The following is an 18392-nucleotide window of genomic DNA, read 5'->3' as shown; positions in this document are numbered from 1 at the left end:
CTGATAGGGAAAAAGGATGTAATATTTGAAGAAAATAGAGTGGAAAAAATGAGAAAAGTCTAATGAACTGATGGTCTGCAGTATTTTCTGCATTTTCTGTGATGCTCAGCAGATACTCATTCTGCTTCTGGTCTCCCCCCTCCTCTTTGGTTAGTGGTACAGGGACAATCTTGGAAAGAAAAAAAGAGAGAGAATGTTTAGTGGGCATAAAAAGCTATTCCGTACTCCTTTTGCTGTGTTCTAATTAAGTAAAGTGCTTTAGTAGATTGAAAGATAGTGGGAAGTGATGCGGAGTAGAGGGAGGAAAGGACACCAAAGTGTTTTAGTAATGAAAACTTACCTTAATGTAAGATAAACAAATTGTACTTAAATTATGTCAGGACTTCATAATTTATATAAATTTATGAATACACATGAATGTTTTCTCCAATAATCTTTACATTTACATGATCAAATTAGTAATTTCTCCAAAACGTGTCAACTTTCAAATCCAGACAGAATTTCTAGAATTATTCCAATAGAAAAAATGCATGTCACCAAATGAACATGGGCTGTAGCACTTTTGAAAGATTTCTGCCATCTTTCCACTGAACAACTGAACGACTGGTATTAAAAACACAATTCAAAACCAGTCACTCAAGAAAAAATGTTTTGGCGTGGTTACATTAAAGTTTGTAAAATTCACTTCACTTGAACTGAATCTGACCTTGTCTTGGTTTACATTGTTTTTAGACAGTTCTTGGAATTAATTTGAATGAATGATAATTGAAATTGAATCCTTTCATACATCCGTTATCTTTGCGGATTCACAACGGGTGAACAAATCTGCATGGCAGTTTGTGATCAGGCAGTCATCAGAAGACTTATCGGTGGTGTGCGGTCTATCTTCAGGTACATTGTATTTCTGGGCAAATTCTTAAAAAGGATGAAGTAAAACAAAAGAAAACACGATGCTACTGAACAAAAAGCTGCACTAGGCTTAATCATCAAACAAGAAATCTGTCATTTCTCTCTCCCTCTCTCCGCGTGTGTGTACTGTGTGTGTTCTCTCTCTCAGAAACACAATGACCAAACTCCTCCTCTTTTCGTGAATTCTGCTGCCCTGTTTTTTTCACTGGCACTGTCCTGACTGAGTGCTGAGCAGGGACCAACGGTGGATGAGGGAGAGCATCATCCACAGCAGTTGGGCGCAGGACCGAAGCATGCCCCAGGGCAGCCATGACTTGCTCGGCTTCAGACAGCGAGAAGATTGTGATAAACTGCGGCGGGATCCGACACGAAACCTACCGGAGCACTTTGAAGACATTGCCTGGGACGCGTTTGTCTTGGCTGACCGAGCCCGATGCCTTCAGCAACTTCGATTACGACCCTAAGTCGGACGAATTCTTTTTCGACCGCCATCCAGCTACCTTCGCTTTCATCCTAAATTACTACCGCACCGGTAAGCTCCACTGTCCAAACGATGTCTGTGGACCATTATTTGAAGAGGAGCTCGCCTTTTGGGGCATTGATGAAACTGACGTGGAGGCGTGCTGCTGGATGAACTACAGGCAGCACCGCGACGCAGAGGAAGCCTTGGACAGCTTTGAGACTCCGGAGCCAGACGTACCTGAGGATGACCCGGCGCTCACCGGCGGAGTGGATGGAGACCTAAAGCGGCTTTGCATGCAGGAGGACGGCCGCAAAGCGACTTGGTGGGAAGTATGGCAGCCCAGAATGTGGGCGCTGTTCGAGGACCCTTACTCCTCCAAATACGCCCGGGTAAGTGACTGGACAGAACTCCAGTATCTATTTAATATATTTTTTTAAATGCTAATTTTCCTAAAATTTGTTTCTGTGCGCTCTATTAATTTGGGCCTTGACATATGTTCAACTTCTGGATTCGACAGTTTGAAAGATTTCAAGCATACTGCGGCTTTACCCCCCAAAAGAAACGGACACATTTTCATTAAACAATTTAGTAGTTGTAACTATGTACTCGTCAAGTAGTTTAGATTCTTACTTTGTCACAAATGTTTTTCCATTTATGTGCAGTAGCATGCTTTGATTGATAACATTAGTGGCATTTTTTTTACTTTTTTTGGTTGGTGGTTCGTTGTCGTTAGAAGGTAAAAATGGAGGTAGTAAATTTCTTAAAATATTCCGTCAGATTCATTAGACTATATGTCTGGTAATCGAAATAATATGTCCATGTATGTTTCTGATAATTTCCTTAGTATCTGAGCTAAAAATGTTTTTTAGTCTTTTTGACTTCTGATGCTGAGAAACAGAAATTGAAACTCTGTTAAAACAATATATTAAAGAAACACCCCTTGCATCTGTTGTACTAATACTGGCATCTTTACTTTAAATAATAGAATTCAATTTTGCTTATGGATTTATTAATAAAAGAAAAATACAATTTGTTTTATTAATAATAATTAATAAATCAATAAAAAATTTAATTAAATAAATTCCAAGATACAGTATATACAAAAACATTTACAATATGTAGATTTCTTCTTGAGGAAAGATCTAACGCTTTGTATTGCAAAACAACACTTCTGACTGTTGAAATCTCATGCATTCTGTTTATTTTATTAGTTGTGCATAGCGGAGCAATGAATGGAGAGTCTGGAAATGAATGGAGAGTGGTGGATTGCATGTGGAAGTACTGAGACACATATTAATGTTCATCTGTAAGCAGATTTCTTTTGTCTTTCTATTTTCCTGACAATTTTTGATGCAACTCAAGCATAAAAGTCCGTCCACAGAGATACACTGATGACCCCTTCCTGTTGGGTGATGTATATTAAGCAGCAAGTGAACAGTTTGTCCTTAAATCTGAAGTGTTAGAAAACTGGGTAGCCTAAGAATTTGAGTGAGTTTGACAAAGGCAACATGGTGATGGCAAGAAAACAGGACAGTTTCTGTGGGGTGTCTCTGGATTGCAGTGGACAGAGCTGATCAAAAAGGATCTAGGGAAAAGAACACCTGTGACAGAATCATGGTGCATTTATGGTGGTTGCAGGGTGGAAGCTGTGCGATTGAATCCAATAAATGAGCTACTGTAGCTCAACTTACTAGAGAAGAAAATTCTGGTGCACTATGTATTTTGACAGTGCACTGCAGTTTGTTGCATATGGTGCTGCATAGAAGCAGAGACCAGTCAAGGTGCTTATGGTGACTTCTGACTGCTGTCAGAAATGGACCACCAATAAATGGAAGGTAATGGCTTGTTCAGTGAATAATGTTTTCTTTTGTATCACATGGATAGCTGATTGGGCCCACATTGCTTCCTTAAGGAACATATGTCAAAGGATCTGCTGTGGCAAGAAGGCAGTATGATATTTTGTGCAATGTTATGCTGGGAATCCTTGCCATCCATGCATATGTTACTTTTTCATTTATATGTAGAGCCTTTCTGCTAAACTCATTCCTCAACAGGTTTAGTTCAGCAAAAAGCTCAGGGTCTATCCCTCCTCCTACACGACTTTGACCAACAGCTTTCTTGTCACACCCCAAATATGTCACCTTGCAGCTCATCCATGGATTCTGCTACTTCTTAATAAAGCCAGAACATTCTGGTGATCACTTTGTCTCCCCATTCTGTCTATCTGTCTCTAGAAGTCAACTAAAGAGGCAGCTTAAAAAGCTGAACTGTGACAATGCTGCAGATCCAGAGATGTTAGCCCAGTCATGAAGGGCTTTGAGGAGCAGCTCTGTGGGATTCTATCCTGCACCAAAGACAATCATTCAGTCCCTAATGACCTTAGACCTGTTGACCATCTCGCATTATTAAGGTCCTGACAGAATCCTATTGGTTGAATAAGCAAACAAGTACCTCTCAGCACCCACTGCAGTTTGCATTTTACCTTGGGGCTGAAGTCAAAATGCATTGTACATCTTCATCAAAATCACTGTCATATGGATTAAGAAGGCAGCACTGAGGGGATCATTTTGATCTCATCTGTCCATTTAACACAATCTAGCACTGTTTTCTCAAGTCAGAAACTTCAGACTTACATTCACAATATGTTCAAATATCATGCAGGCCTAACAGGTGCATCTTGAAAAATTTTAATAGTGGAAAAAGTTAATTGTAGTTACTCATAGAAAGTTAAACTCATTAAACAGATTCAGTATATAGTTAAATATTTAAAACCTTTAATTATAATAATCTTGTTGATTATCACTTACTGATAATGAAAACCCCAATCACTCTTGCTTAACCCATCATGATACAATATTTCATATTAGTCAATATCGATTAATTATTGATTAGTCTTTTGTTTTAAAAATCCGAAATTCTACCAAACTGGTTTTGTGACCTTTCCTGTTATATTCACCATTTTCCCTCCATGCCATTGTTTTGTATTTTTAAGCAGTTTGAGTCATAGTGGCCAAACCGTAAACTACTGTGCAAATTGCTCAACAGGTTATTGTTAGGTAACCAAAGCACCTTGTTTTTGCTAGCCAGGAGAGGCTGAGTGGCTAAAACCTTTCCTCTGCCTACATCCCCCAGAAATCTGTGCAGTTCTGAATCGGAGTTCAGTGAATATTCTATATTGTTAACCGTTCCTGCTTTTGTCTTCTGACTGTAGTTGGAAAACACAGGGGAGATATTTCCTCCAGGACCAAAGAAGATGTGTTCTTTAGGGTTAACTCCCTCTTTTGCCCATGATGGGGGCGAAGCACATGAAAACACGGTGGCACTGAGGTGCTGAAGAGATAACTGTTTAATAGTTCCTATGTTCGACAATAACAGGCTGCACAGACTTTTACTAACTACTGCTGCTCCGGTTGCCATCTTCCTCTCTGCCACACACATAGTAGATAAGATCGGCTTCACATGCAAGTATCAGCCGATCACCAATCTCCCAAAATGAAGGAACTCGGCACCGATAAATTGGCTGACCAATAAATCGGAAAAAGTGATGGTAGAACAAAACTCACAGGTATCTAGAGTAATACAAAACCAGCAACCAAAACCACAAGGTACATAACAGGGTTAACAGGGATTAAACAGAAGGAACCAACAAGGAGTGAATGACAATTGGTCGTTGGAATATATTAGCCAAAAATTATTGCAATACAAATAGACTTTTGTAATATGAATTATGCTCACACTATTATTGCAGTGACGACATATGCTCTACTACAGAGGAACACTTGTACCAGTGTAAGCATGGTGGAATGTGATATACTGCATCATAGCATAAAACCCCTACGTCTCAAGGACTGTCGTTGGTCACAGATCCTTTGCTGACTGAGATTTAGAATTAATTTTCTAATTAGTTTCAGCATTTCTGAGTTAGGAGGATTCTTTAGTGTCACTAGTTTAATAGTGTTGTTTTACTTCCACCTGTGCTTGAAACACATAATAGTTCTTTTTATTTCTCATATTTCAAAATATTTCTTTCGTTTTGACACATTGTGAGGATCTCAAAATTTTGTCTTCAGAGAACATCAAGATAATTGAGTATTGAGAAATACATCCATACATACATACATACGTACATACAGACAGACAGACGCGCACGCACGCACGCACGCACACACACACACACACACGCATACATACATACATACATACATACATACATACATACATACATACATACATAGTGGGGCTGCGACCGGTGCTGGTGCCTACCTCCAGCGGTCAACGGGTGAGAGGCAGAGTATACCCTGGACAGGTTGATAGTTCATTGCAGGAGTATAGAGAAACCATTTGTATTTAAGGATTAGCTTTGGTCCAATTCAAACTAATCTGTTTTCTGAATTGTCTCTATATAAATGCATGTTACATACCATTTCTCAATTAATCTTCCTTGAGTTTTCTTTTTACCTCTTCTGAATGAGGAACACCATCTGAGCTGCAGTGCAAAGGTTCATAGTGTGTAGAATTGGATAGTTTGTACAAATAGATCAGCTCATTTCACCATTATTGCTTAAGCCACTGCTATATTTTTGAGCCAGTTAGCCTGACATCTGCAATTGGATTGCTGACACTATCTATTGGAGAGTCTGAGGACTTAGGTCACTATCAAAATCACTGGCATCAGTGTTGCTTCCAGCACTGGTTCTTCTTGTGATATTAATTGACAATTGTGACTATTGAGAATCCAGATTTATTTCATGAGGATTTTGGTATGTGCTAATGAGTTTTAACAAATTGAGATTTGTTTACATCAAAATATTCTGTGCATTCCTCATATACCAACACCAGAAATTAAACTCCCTATTTCAAATTAGGAACAATTCTCCTTGGGGGTGTTTTGTGTTACTCACAGATTCAGAAATGGAAGAGGATGCTCAAGCCATGTCTTCCAACAGTCATAATGGACAGTGTGGGATCACTGGCAAACAAGTAGGAAGAACTCCAAGTCCTGAAAATGGCCATGGCTAAAGCTCTCAAGTCTGGTGGAGAGACCAGATCCAGAACACAAAAACAAATTTGGTGGTCCAATTCTTTAAGTAATTAAAAGTACTGTATTCTCCGCACTATAAGGCGCACCGGATTATAAAGTTCACCTTCAATGAATGGCCTATTTTAAAACTTTTTTCATATATAAGGCGCAACGCATTATAAGGCGCATAGGATAGATGCTACAGTAGAGGCTGGAGTTATGTTATGCATCCACTAGATGGAGCTGCACTAAACGGAATGTCAACAAAACAGTCTGACTCCAGTTGGCGAGGAGAGTCTTCCGCGACTGGGCCGGGGCGTGGCCGGACGATGGTCACCCTTCTCCATCGGAGCGCAGCATGTCCGTGGAGAAAATGGTGCTAAATGGCCCGCAGATGACCTGATTCTAGACGGTCAATAGGTAGATAGGTCAGTCAAACTTTAATAGATTACAAACCAGCGTTCTGACCATTATACCAGCATGCACCGCGCTCTTCTTCTACGGGGGAAAATGAAGTCGGCGGATGCTTACCGTAGTTGCTAGACCTGTTGTGGCTCAATATTGGTTCATATATAAGGCGCACTGGATTATAAGACGCACTGTCGGCTTTTGAGGAAATTGAAGGTTTTTAGGTGCACCTTATAGTGCGAAAAATGCGGTACATCTTTAAAGTACTTTTAAATAAAAGTACTTGATCTAAACTACCTTATTTGCAAAAGTAGTTTACTTTTGCAAATAATAAAGTTCCTTATAGCATCAGTGATTGACAGGTCATCTTCCATGTAGTTCACTTCACATCTTATCAATATGAAGTGAACTATTTAAGCCATCATATCTATATAAACTGTTTATTCAGCCTTAGTGCAGTTATGGTTGAATGTATCATAATATAATGACTTATTATTATGATTCTTTTCTGTTCATTTGTTTGCAGTGTTTTCTTCATATGTTTATATTTTTTTCGTGTAAAATGCCTTCACATGACCTGACATTTTCAACAGATGAGAAATAACTTCCCATGGTAGTGTAGTAATTCTTTTTAGCCATATAATGAAGCCATATCTGTCATGATTTGTGGTGTGACGGTGAAGTAGATACATGCAGACCAAGGTAGAGAGGTGAAAATATTGATTTGAAGAAGGCTCATACAGTCCAGGTACTGGCAGCACAGCTAGAACGGGAGCACTAGTTCTACACTGGTATTAACAGATCAGCTGACTGACTCTAGAGCTGACGAAATGACGAGACTGGCTAGACACACGACACTCGACAAACGACAATATGACCTACGACAAGGACCCGATGAGGAACAAAGGACACAGGTGGGTTTAAATACACAGGGAGGGTAATCAAGGAACAAGACACACAATCAAGGGGGACAAGACAGAACACCACAGAGACTCACAGGGAGGGGCAAAAAAAAACACCACACAGTCAGGGCGGAACCTGCCGTGATCACTCCAGTGGTCAGCGGTGGGACCCAAGAGGCGAGTCCGGCGGACGGCACCGATGCAGGAGGCAGACACCTGGAGGTCTGGCGGGAGGACCGCCACATCAGCCTCGGGCTGGAACGAGCTCCTCCAAAAAACTCCTCCATGAGAACTGCTGCCTCCATTCCGGACCTCCGCCAGGGGTTTCGTCGTTTGGTGGGACCATACTTCTTGCGTTCCTCACCCATTTCTGGTTGGGTCCTTCTGTCATGATTAGTGGTGTGACAGTGAAGTAGACGGATGCAGACCCAGGTAGAGAGGTGAAAATGATGGTTTTAATGAAGAGAGCTCATACAGTCCAGGTACTGGCAGCACAGCTAGAACGGGAACACTAGTTCTACAGATCTAGCAACAGATCAGGAGACTGACACCAGAGCTGACGAAATGCCAAGACTGGCTAGACCAGGGGTGGGCAACTCCAGGCCTCAAGGGCCGGTCTCCTGCAATTTTTAGATGCATCTCTACTTCAACACACCTGAGTCAAATAATGAGGTCATTAGCAGGACTTTTGAGAACTAGTACTAGACTGCACTTATGAGGTTATTCAGCTATTGAATTCAAGTGTGTTGGACCAGGGAGACATCTAAGAGTTGCAGGACACCGGCCCTCGAGGACCAGGATTGCCCACCCCTGGGCTAGACATACGACACTCGACAAACGACAATCTGACTTACGACAAGGACTCGACGAGGAACAAAGGACACAGATGGGTTTAAATACACATGGAGGGTAATCAAGCAACAAGACACAATCAAGGGGGATGAGACAGGACACCACAGAGACTCACAGGGAACAGAACACAGAAAATCTAGAAATAAACACTGAAAACACAGATCCCAACAATATCCACAATTATTTTGGCCAGCAAGTGACATGTGTCTAAACCTTGACGTACCTTGTCTAATTTAATCTACAGTGAATGTAGAATAAATTATCCTTATAACTAATCATGTCTGTATAAAGTTCTGTTTTTTTGGCTACAGTATGATATTCATACTGGTTTGTCTACCGTAATATGATTTGTATATATTTTTCTGTTTTGTATTGTTTCATGTTCACACTTTTTTTTTGCATTAAATCCTCTTCAATTACAACACCAGCCTGTTGTGCACCAGAAGTGGTGCAAGACACAAGTTAGCTAATTGTGAACATCAGTAAAAGACTCTTAATAAATAAATGTATAACTCAAATTTATTTTTAGGACTGTCCTGCATCTGAATGCTCTTCGGGCTGAAAACTTTCTTGAAAAATTGCCAACTTGGTCGATGCACACAGTGTGCCAGCAAAACCCAGGTCGAGGAACACACGCGTGAGGGGTGTGTGAGTGGGAGATGTTCCGGGAGGGGTATTTCAAATGGGGGACTTTCCAGGTCAAGCGAGAAACCCATTAAAACTGTATGCAGTTCTATTTTCCTTTTGGGATCAAATAAAGTATATTTGTATTTGAATTTGAATTTGAACTTTATCAAGCAGCAAGCACAGACACAGAACCAATCTCTGTGTGAGATGTAAACGCACAAGTCACACATTATCCTTTTGTATACAATCATATCTGCAATCACATCATTCTCACCGCGCTCAACACAAACCACTAAAAGAGCCACTATAAGTTGAATTATTTGTAGTTCTTTTTGAGCCACACAACCAGCTTTATTGGTTGTGTGGCTCAACCAATAAAGCCAGACAGCCAGTGAATATAGAATAAATTAACCTTATAATTAATGAATTATAGGCTAAAAAATAGTACTTTATACAGGCATCTGTATAAAGTACTTTTTTGACCACAGTATAATATATACAAATCATAATATGGTATACAAACCATAATATGATATTCTGTGGCCTTTGACAGTGGCCTTTGTTTGACCAATGTCAAACAAAGTGCAAACCAGTTTTCAGGCATGTTTGTTCTTCACCAATGTAAGCAGCTCTCTCGATTACATATCCTGTGCTATTGTTTCTTATTTTAAATGAAAATTATATTAGTTCTGCCTGGGAATGTTTTCTTTTAATTCACGGTGTCCATACCTGCTTAAAAAGTCTTAAAGCCTTAAAATGTTTTGATTCCATGAGAAAAATTTAAGTAAGCTTTATATACATTATTATAATCTTGTTCACGAATGAGGGAAGAGGGGAACGGGAGATCGACAGGCGGATTGGGGCAGCGTCTACTGTGAAGCGGCCGCTGTACCGGTCCGTCGTGGTGAAGAGAGAGCTGAGCCAAAAAGCGAAGCTCTCGATTTACCGGTCGATCTACGTTCCCACCCTCATCTATGGTCATGAGCTTTGGGTCATGACCGAAAGAACGAGATCACGGGTACAAGCGGCCGAAATGAGTTTCCTCCGCAGGGTGGCTGGGCTCTCCCTTAGAGATAGGGTGAGAAGCTCGGTCATCCGGGAGGGACTCAGAGTAGAGCCGCTGCTCCTCCACGTCGAGAGGAGCCAGTTGAGGCTTGGGCATCTGGTCAGGATGCCTCCTGGACGCCTCCCTGGTGAGGTGTTCCGGGCACGTCCCACCGGGAGGAGGCCTCGGGGAAGACCCAGGACACGCTGGAGGGATTACGTCTCTCGGCTGGCCTGGGAACGCCTTGGGATTCCCCCAGAGGAGCTGGAAGAAGTGGCTGGGGAGAGGGAAGTCTGGGCCTCCCTTCTGAAGCTGCTGCCCCCGCGACCCGACCCCGGATAAGCGGAAGAAAATGGATGGATGGATATATACATTATTTCTTAAATGTTGTTATGGCAGCTATATGTATTCTTGTATATTCTCCAATATGTAGTTTTTTTTTTCTTACTCTTCTGTCAGGCATAAATTTTAATTGCTTGCTGACATCTCCATTATGTTGTATGACTGAAGGCACTTAAGACTCTTAAAATACTTTTGCCATCTAGCTAGTTAGCTTTTTGTGTCTTTCATGGGTAAGGTGAAATTTATCGCCAGTTGACTGGATGGCATTCGTCTCCACCACAGGCTGTCTTGTGTTGCCAACGCGTACAAGGCTAGGTACATTCTGTGCAAAAACACTTTTAAGCTCAGCACAATGGGTGTTAAGGCTGTATAGCCATATGCAGGGAAGCACAAAGCCACTGCCAAAAGCCACATACAGACCTCAGAATTGTCCGTTTTTGCTATGTTTGATTGTAATATAGCATGTTCCTCCAACCATCACCTATATTTATATTTCCTCTGTGTTAAATTTCATTCAAGGAGGCATTACATTTTTTTTTTATGTTTAAAAGGAACTTGTTGAAACTTTGCAGAACTTTTGTAATTATTGTTAATGATAGGCCATGTTGAAAAGCATTGGTTCTAAGAGCCAGTGCTTTGCAGTGAATCAGAAGAGTCGACTCCTATGGAGTGAGAGCTGACTCCCTACTTTTTTTAATCTTTCAGCTCTCATTATCAACCACTCCATCTTGATAACAGCAGATCTTTAAAGATCTTTAAAACAATTGTTTTGTGAAAATATGAAATACTTTTTATATGAAAATAAAGGGGAATAAAGGGGAACACACTACATAGCTAAATAAAATGTATGTATGTATGAATAGATGGACAGAAGGATAGACTGACGGGTGGGTGGAAAATGATAAACACACCTGAAAATAAGTGTTTTGGTTTTCTTTTCTTTCATAATAAAAAATAAAATTAAGCTGTTTTGATCCTGATTTGGATACAGTGCTATAAAAGAACAAGTCATTTTACCATTTACCATATTTGAAACGGTTGAACAGCTATGTTTTGAAATCAGCTTATGTTTTTGTAGTACCTGACTCAGTACCTGAGTCTTCAGAATAGTACAGAATGGTCCACTTAGTTCATTCATAAGAACTTTCTATACATGCCTAGGTATAAAAGAATGATTTGGTACATGTGCATAAAAAACTGACAGACTAGCACTGGATATTTTAGGTGTGAATACATTTACTGCTACACTCCTAACTGCGTCACACAATACTAATATATATTTTACTGATCTCACAGTGGGGAAATTCATTGGTCACTCATACTTTATACACTCACATTATTACACATAGCAGGTACTTTATTTCACTTGAGGAATTGCTCTGTGCTCCAGTGCTATTGATGAATAAATGTCTCCCAAGGTGCTGCATTTGTCAGTGATTGGACAAAGTAACTTTGTCAGTCTGCATGAGTTTTGTTCTGACATTTGTACCCAGCTATGTGTCCAACACCACCTTGTGCTGCCAACATGAAAACATTAATTTGTTAAATGTATAACATGGAGACAAGTCTTGTTTACAATAGTAGTTTATGGTGGTTTAAAATTAAAGGATTTATCACTTAGTTTTAGAAGGAAGAAAAAGAAGCAATCAGTCGTCTGATGTAGTATAGCCATGTAATTTATATGACACCCTTTAAAAATGGTTTCAAAGTATGACTTTGTATTTTTGTGCTTTCTTTTAATCTTTTCTTCCCCTTCCTCTCCCTGGAATCAGCAGAGTCCTTATGATTTTCACAGTTTGAAAAGTGAGAGCTGCATAGCCCAATATCTTTATGAAGTCCCTTCAAGCAAGTATCCACTGCATGTCTTTCTCCTCCCTGGACCAACCCCAACCCCTAGCCCCCCATTCTGCTTGTGCTATAGCGTAATACTGCAGTCTTCATAGTAGCTGACTGCGCTCTAGAGTGCTGCAGAGAATGAGGAGGAGAGGAACAGAGAGAGGGAGGGAGTGACAGAATGGGAGGTGTTTTAGTTGGAGTGGGAAATTCATGAGTATGAAGCAGTACAAGACTAAAAAAGAACAGAATAGGGGTCACTTTCGACTATCCTTTCTTTACACTTGTACTACATGCCTTTTATCTTTTTCATTCTAATTTGGGCAAGGAGGGATATTCATAAGCATTTTGGATCAAATTATACATCTGAGTTTTCAGTTGAATATCCACTGAAGGTAAAAACCAATGTTTATTTTATTAAAATATTGGAAAGATAAATAAATTTAGATGATAATTTTTTTTTATAGTCATCAGGACGAATCCTCATGCTGGACAGTAAAGTCTGCATAATAGAAGACCACATTTAGCCCTTCATCCCATTTCCACCCTCCATCTTTTTTCTCACAATAGTAGACATACACAAATTTTTCCTCTTTGAAATTTTTTAGTACTGCTCTTATCCCATCCCTACACCACATGCCTCCTGGTTTTGATGCAATATAAGCAATATATCCACCTGGGTTCCCTTCCCCCATTTTTACATGATAATGCTGCGACAGTGCTCTCTTTGTTGCCAGAGAGGAAGGGAGGTGAGTGTGTGGGGGGGTGGTGGGGGACGCACTGGTGCTGGAGGACATTTGGTTACATAGCACCAGAGCTAACTTGGTGTCTTGGGATTACATAATAATAAACATCTAGTGAAAGTTTAATTCTTTTTCTGTTTTTTTTTTTTTTCAGTTTTGGTAGAAGGATCGTAGTGCAGGGAAAGAATTAACCTATACAAATTATAACCGTTTCCTGAATATCCCTGCAGATATTCTTATTGTGGCATAATTTATTAATGCTGTTTTAGACAACAAGCGAGGTTATTAACCCTTCCCTATCTCAACCAATTAATCTCTTGTCTAATTAGGTCTGTCGTGGTGAAGAAAGAGCTGAGTTAAAAGGCAAAGCTCTCGATTTACCGGTCAATCTACGTTCCTACCCTCATCTATGGTCATGAGCTTTGGGTCATGACCAAAAGAAGGAGGTCATGGATACAAGTGGCCAAAATGAGTTTACTCTGTAGGGTGTCTGGGCTCTCCCTTAGAGATAGGGTGAGAAGCTCAATCATCTGGACTCAGAGTAGAGCCGCTGCTCCTTCACATTGAGAGGAACCAGTTGAGGTGGCTTTGGGCATCTGGTTAGGATGCCTCCTTGGTGAGGTGTTCTCCTGGGCCCCTGGAGAAGGCCCAGGATGCTGGAGGGACTATGTTTCTTGTCTGGCCTGTGAATACCTTGGGATTTCCCCGGGTGAGGTGGAACAAGTGGCAGGGGAGAGGAAAGTTTGGGCCTCCTTACTGCTATTCCCGTGATCCCACTCCAGATAAACAGAAGAAGATGGATGGATGGATGGATGGATGGATGGATGGATGGATGGACCACTCCATAGTGGAGTGATATCAAAAAACTTCAGGATCATGAAAAGATGAGTCCACCTTATTTTACTGCTGATCTGCCTTTTCTCAGTGTTTTTAAATGTACTTTTTATCAATTGTCCTAATTCGGGGAGATCAAAAACAGCTCAGGAGCTTTAATCACGGCACTCAAAACTTTTTAATTGTTTTTTTGTTGGCCCCTTATGTTTGAGCTAACATAAGGCTTTTCTTCTGGCTCATTTAAGATAACACTAACACCAACGTTTGTGGCAGCGGTTATAAGAATTGGTGCGAAGCAAATACCTGCATTAACTTAGCTCTGGCAGCAGTTGGCAGAAAATCCTACAAAGACAAAGAGACTTATTTTTTGATGTGCTTGTAAATACGTTTAATTCTGAACTTCACATTTTGCTTAAAATCAGTCAATGTATGGACACACATGCAAGCACACACCATGCTAAATGCTTTGCTGTATTCTCCCAAAAATCTGCAGATATTTGGCAAATTACAATATGTTGATTTTTGGTACCTGAATTTAGTACTCTCCTGGGCAATTGGTCATTAGGTTAGTAATCTTCCAATATGTCAATTTACATAAAAGTCAATGAGAAATTTATAAATTTCTCATTGAGAAATTTATATATAATTTTTTTTATTATGTAAATCTATGTACTCTTTCCAGTGTCACTAAAAACAGATTCTCTGAATCTGTTTTTAGTGACACTGGAAAGAGTACATAGAAGGCCAGATGTCAATTGGTCCTCTCAGAAATGCCTAAGTGGTGTCAGTTCAATTAATTCAGTTCAGTACTTTTACATAGAATCAATTAATAATAAATGTAATCTCAATATTCTAAAAATAGTAAAAAGTTATATAAGGACGCTGAGATGATTGTATCCAGTTGTTTGTTGCGCATCAAGACATTATCCTGAAAAAGCGTGTGATAACAACAGAAAGCAAAATTTTAGCTACCAGTAGCAGGAGAACGGAGCTGTGCCAAGAAGCTAACACACTGGACGAAAAGTGGGATTTTTGACCCTGTATTCTGACGCGGGTGTTACAGCTTAGCGACTCTACTTAACGTGAATAGCAACAGGAGACCCACGTGAATTGTCAGTCATTGGATGAAAAAACAATGTCATCACAATTCATTACTTACATGTGATTGGTTGGTAGATATCTCCCTATTGGACACACTAGACCTTTATAATTACAGGCCTGGTTAAGCCCCTCCCTAATAAATTATAAAAAATAACCCAGAAATAAAAATACACCAAGCACAAGGCATAAGTTTATATTTTAAATTTTTGTTGAAAAAGAAATATGTACATACATGCATATAACACACATCTACAAATAAAGAAACCACACATATATAAAATAAAACACATCTACAAATAAAGAAACCACACATCTATAAATAAATACATACAATACAATAAATATACAAACGCTTATGACGCAATATGCTGTACTTAGGGTTGGCTTCAAGTCTCTCTTGTAGTTTGGAGCAGAGGTTGCCGAGCTCCTGGCTGCGGAAACTAGGTGGTCTCACAATCCAGCCCGATTCACCCTCGAAGACGCCATCCTCTTCATCAGACATGAGGTCAATGGTGACACCTTCCCAAAAGAAAATCTCCTCTGCTGCCAGGACGCTCTCCCTCGCCTCCAGCAGCTGTTGACACAGAACAGACATTAAGTCATAAAGAATCTTTATGAAAACATATTGTTTAAACTATACTGACATTTTAAGTGTCTTGGTTTAGAAACACCAAATATGGGGAGGTGTAATCCATTTGTCATTGAAAACTATGGCTATGTGGTAAAGTATCAACTCCTGAATATCATGTGAATAAACATGATATTTAACAAAACATTGATAAAAGTACTTAAGTGATTTGTCATTAACCATTGAGGCTACATTAAAATTATTGCACACCATCTTATCCCAAAATGTTACAGCTTCTTAAGAAAATGTTATGTTATTTTTCTTTTCACTGCTGATTGCATTCATACACACATATATACAAACATGCATGCAAAACTGATGCATTTGATGCAATTGTGACATCTCTAGTAATAAATCTTACCTGCTTCTTTCTTTAGCTACATCTGGATGTAGCTAATCCAGCTGTTTTCCAGCTGGATGCAGCTGGAAAACATTTTTGTGCATTGTCAATACATAGCATAATTACATTATGTACATAAACAATGTTGAAGCATAAAATATCAACATCCTAAAATAGTAGATACTCACACACAGTTGCATCTCTGTCCTCATCACGGACATCAGAACGTTCCTGAAGAGTCTGATTGACACAAATGTGACTCTCATTCTGTGGAGTCTGTGGAAATAAATGTAAAATGAAAAAATATTGAAGCAAATATATCGCTTTCTCAAAAATACGTAAGTAAATAAGTTAAAATTATTCTCAACCAACCATTATACAGTCGGGAATCAACGCAGTGATTGTACATAATGCTTCATGACTTCGTCCTCAGATCCGTCCTCCGTCCACCATTTTGTAGATTTTTACTGCGTTACACACTTTGCCTTGCTGTACTGAGTTACAACAAAAATAAATAAAATAACGGGAAGATCAGTTTTCCTTTCAAATATGCGAGTGTTCACTATTCACTAAATGTGAAATCATAACTTACTGAATTTCTGTTCGCCCTGGAGGACTCCGTAAGAGCTCCTCGGCACCGTGGTCTGAGATCTGGCTGGTACGGCTTGGCCATTTTTCAGGTCTGAAAAAATCAAAGAAGATGCGAGTATTTTTAAGAGTTCAGAACATCACATGTAATAGAGATTACAATACAAAATCTCACCCTACACTTGTTTCGGCATTAAGAAAACGACAGACCGCTTTCTGTAAGAAACAAACAAAGCAACTGGCCTCGCTCCACATGCTACTCATAAAAGCTTTCTTACCGTGAGTTCGGTTTTGTTGGACCGCCGCGGTGTCATCTGTTGTTTTCCACCGGAACATTGCTTAATATCAAAACGATACTGAAAAGGTAACTCCGTGAAATAGGACCTTTTCCACCATTTCACACAACGCACGGGTATTTTCGTCCATGTTGGGTGAGGGAGTTAGCACTCGTTACCACCAGTGCATATCTTCCTCTGGAGTTTAATGGCGGCTGCTTGATCGACTATGAAAGCGCATTACTGCCACCAACTGGACTGGAGTGTTAAATGAAAGTTGACAGAAAAAAATACATTCTAAAAGTTATTTTTTCAAGTTATGTGACAATATATTTTTTTTTATTATAATTAATTGCAAAAATGTTTTTAGCAATTAATTATATGTTTATTTACTCAATTCTACTTTGAGCTGTCTCCTTTTTAGTTTATACAGAATATGATTCATAATCCGTGAGTTATATTTAGTGCTTAGCTAACAAAACTTTTTAAAAAAGAACACAAATGTTTATACTCTATCAGAAGGTATCACAAACTTTCAACCATTTTGTTCTTCAGTTTAAACTTGAGAGTTAAGCAACTGAATACTGAAAAATCTGTAATTTCTTAAGTCCTGTATTGTGATGTGGAATGACCACTACCACTCCAATATAGCATGACTCTGGGTCTTTAAAGCAATCAGTAAACATTAACATTAGTTTGAATATTATTCACAAAAATACTTTATGTACAATCTACCACTCTGGAACATGGTTTTTATTATTATTTTTGATTAAGTTGTGCAATTCCTCCCATCACAAGATAAATCTTCAGATAGGAGGAATGTCAAAGTAAGATCACGTTTCACAAAAGTCTATTGTATGTAATCATGCATATTCTTGTTTTATATAATCAATTCAACCAAAACTAAGTTTTTCAGTGCTCCTAACACACATGTAATACACTGCTCAAAAAATAAAGGGAACACTTAAACAACACAATATAACTCCAAGTAAATCAAACTTCTGTGAAATCAAACTGTCCACTTAGGAAGCAACACTGATTGACAATCAATTTCCCCTGTTGTTGTGCAAATGGAACAGACAACAGATGGACATTATTGGCAATTAGCAAGACACACTCAATAAAGGAGTGGTTCTGCAGGTGGGGACCACAGACCACTTCTCAGTACCTATGCTGTCTGGCTGATGTTTTGGTCAGTTTTGAATGTTGGTGGTGCTTTCACACTCGTGGTAGCATGAGACGGACTCTACAACCCACACAAGTGGCTCAGGTAGTGCAGCTCATCCAGGATGGCACATCAATGCGAGCTGTGGCAAGAAGGTTTGCTGTGTCTGTCAGCGTAGTGTCCAGAGGCTGGAGGCGCTACCAGGAGACAGCCCAGTACACCAGGAGACGTGGAGGAGGTCATAGGAGGGCAACAACCCAGCAGCAGGACCGCTACCTCCGCCTTTGTGCAAGAAGGAACAGGAGGAGCACTGCCAG

The 18392-nt window shown here is 39.7% G+C and overlaps 1 protein-coding gene and 1 long non-coding RNA gene across 2 annotated transcripts in view; one reads left to right on the top strand and one right to left on the bottom strand.

Moving 5' to 3' along the window:
• Nucleotides 1-916: 916 nt before the first annotated feature.
• LOC103468151 (voltage-gated potassium channel KCNC1-like) overlaps nt 917-18392 on the top strand; it is a gene marked incomplete at its 3' end in the record, with an annotated part of 38255 nt that continues 20779 nt past the window's right edge. The window contains 1 exon segment of the mRNA XM_081609639.1: nt 917-1761. Within this exon segment, the coding sequence (XP_081465765.1) occupies nt 1219-1761 (543 nt within the window).
• LOC145552439 (uncharacterized) lies at nt 15257-16878 on the bottom strand. Its single transcript, XR_014088491.1, has 5 exons — nt 16640-16878; nt 16420-16541; nt 16236-16323; nt 16069-16130; nt 15257-15653 (listed from the first exon to the last, which is right to left on the bottom strand). It is a non-coding gene; the product is annotated as an uncharacterized LOC145552439 (long non-coding RNA).

Source organism: Poecilia reticulata, chromosome 8 (genome assembly GCF_904066995.2).
Source record: "Poecilia reticulata chromosome 8, P_reticulata-male-v2, whole genome shotgun sequence".
NCBI classification, from domain to species: Eukaryota; Metazoa; Chordata; class Actinopteri; order Cyprinodontiformes; family Poeciliidae; genus Poecilia; species Poecilia reticulata.
The sequence above is the reverse complement of the archived record's forward strand: the minus strand, read 5'-3'. Positions and strand labels throughout refer to the sequence as shown.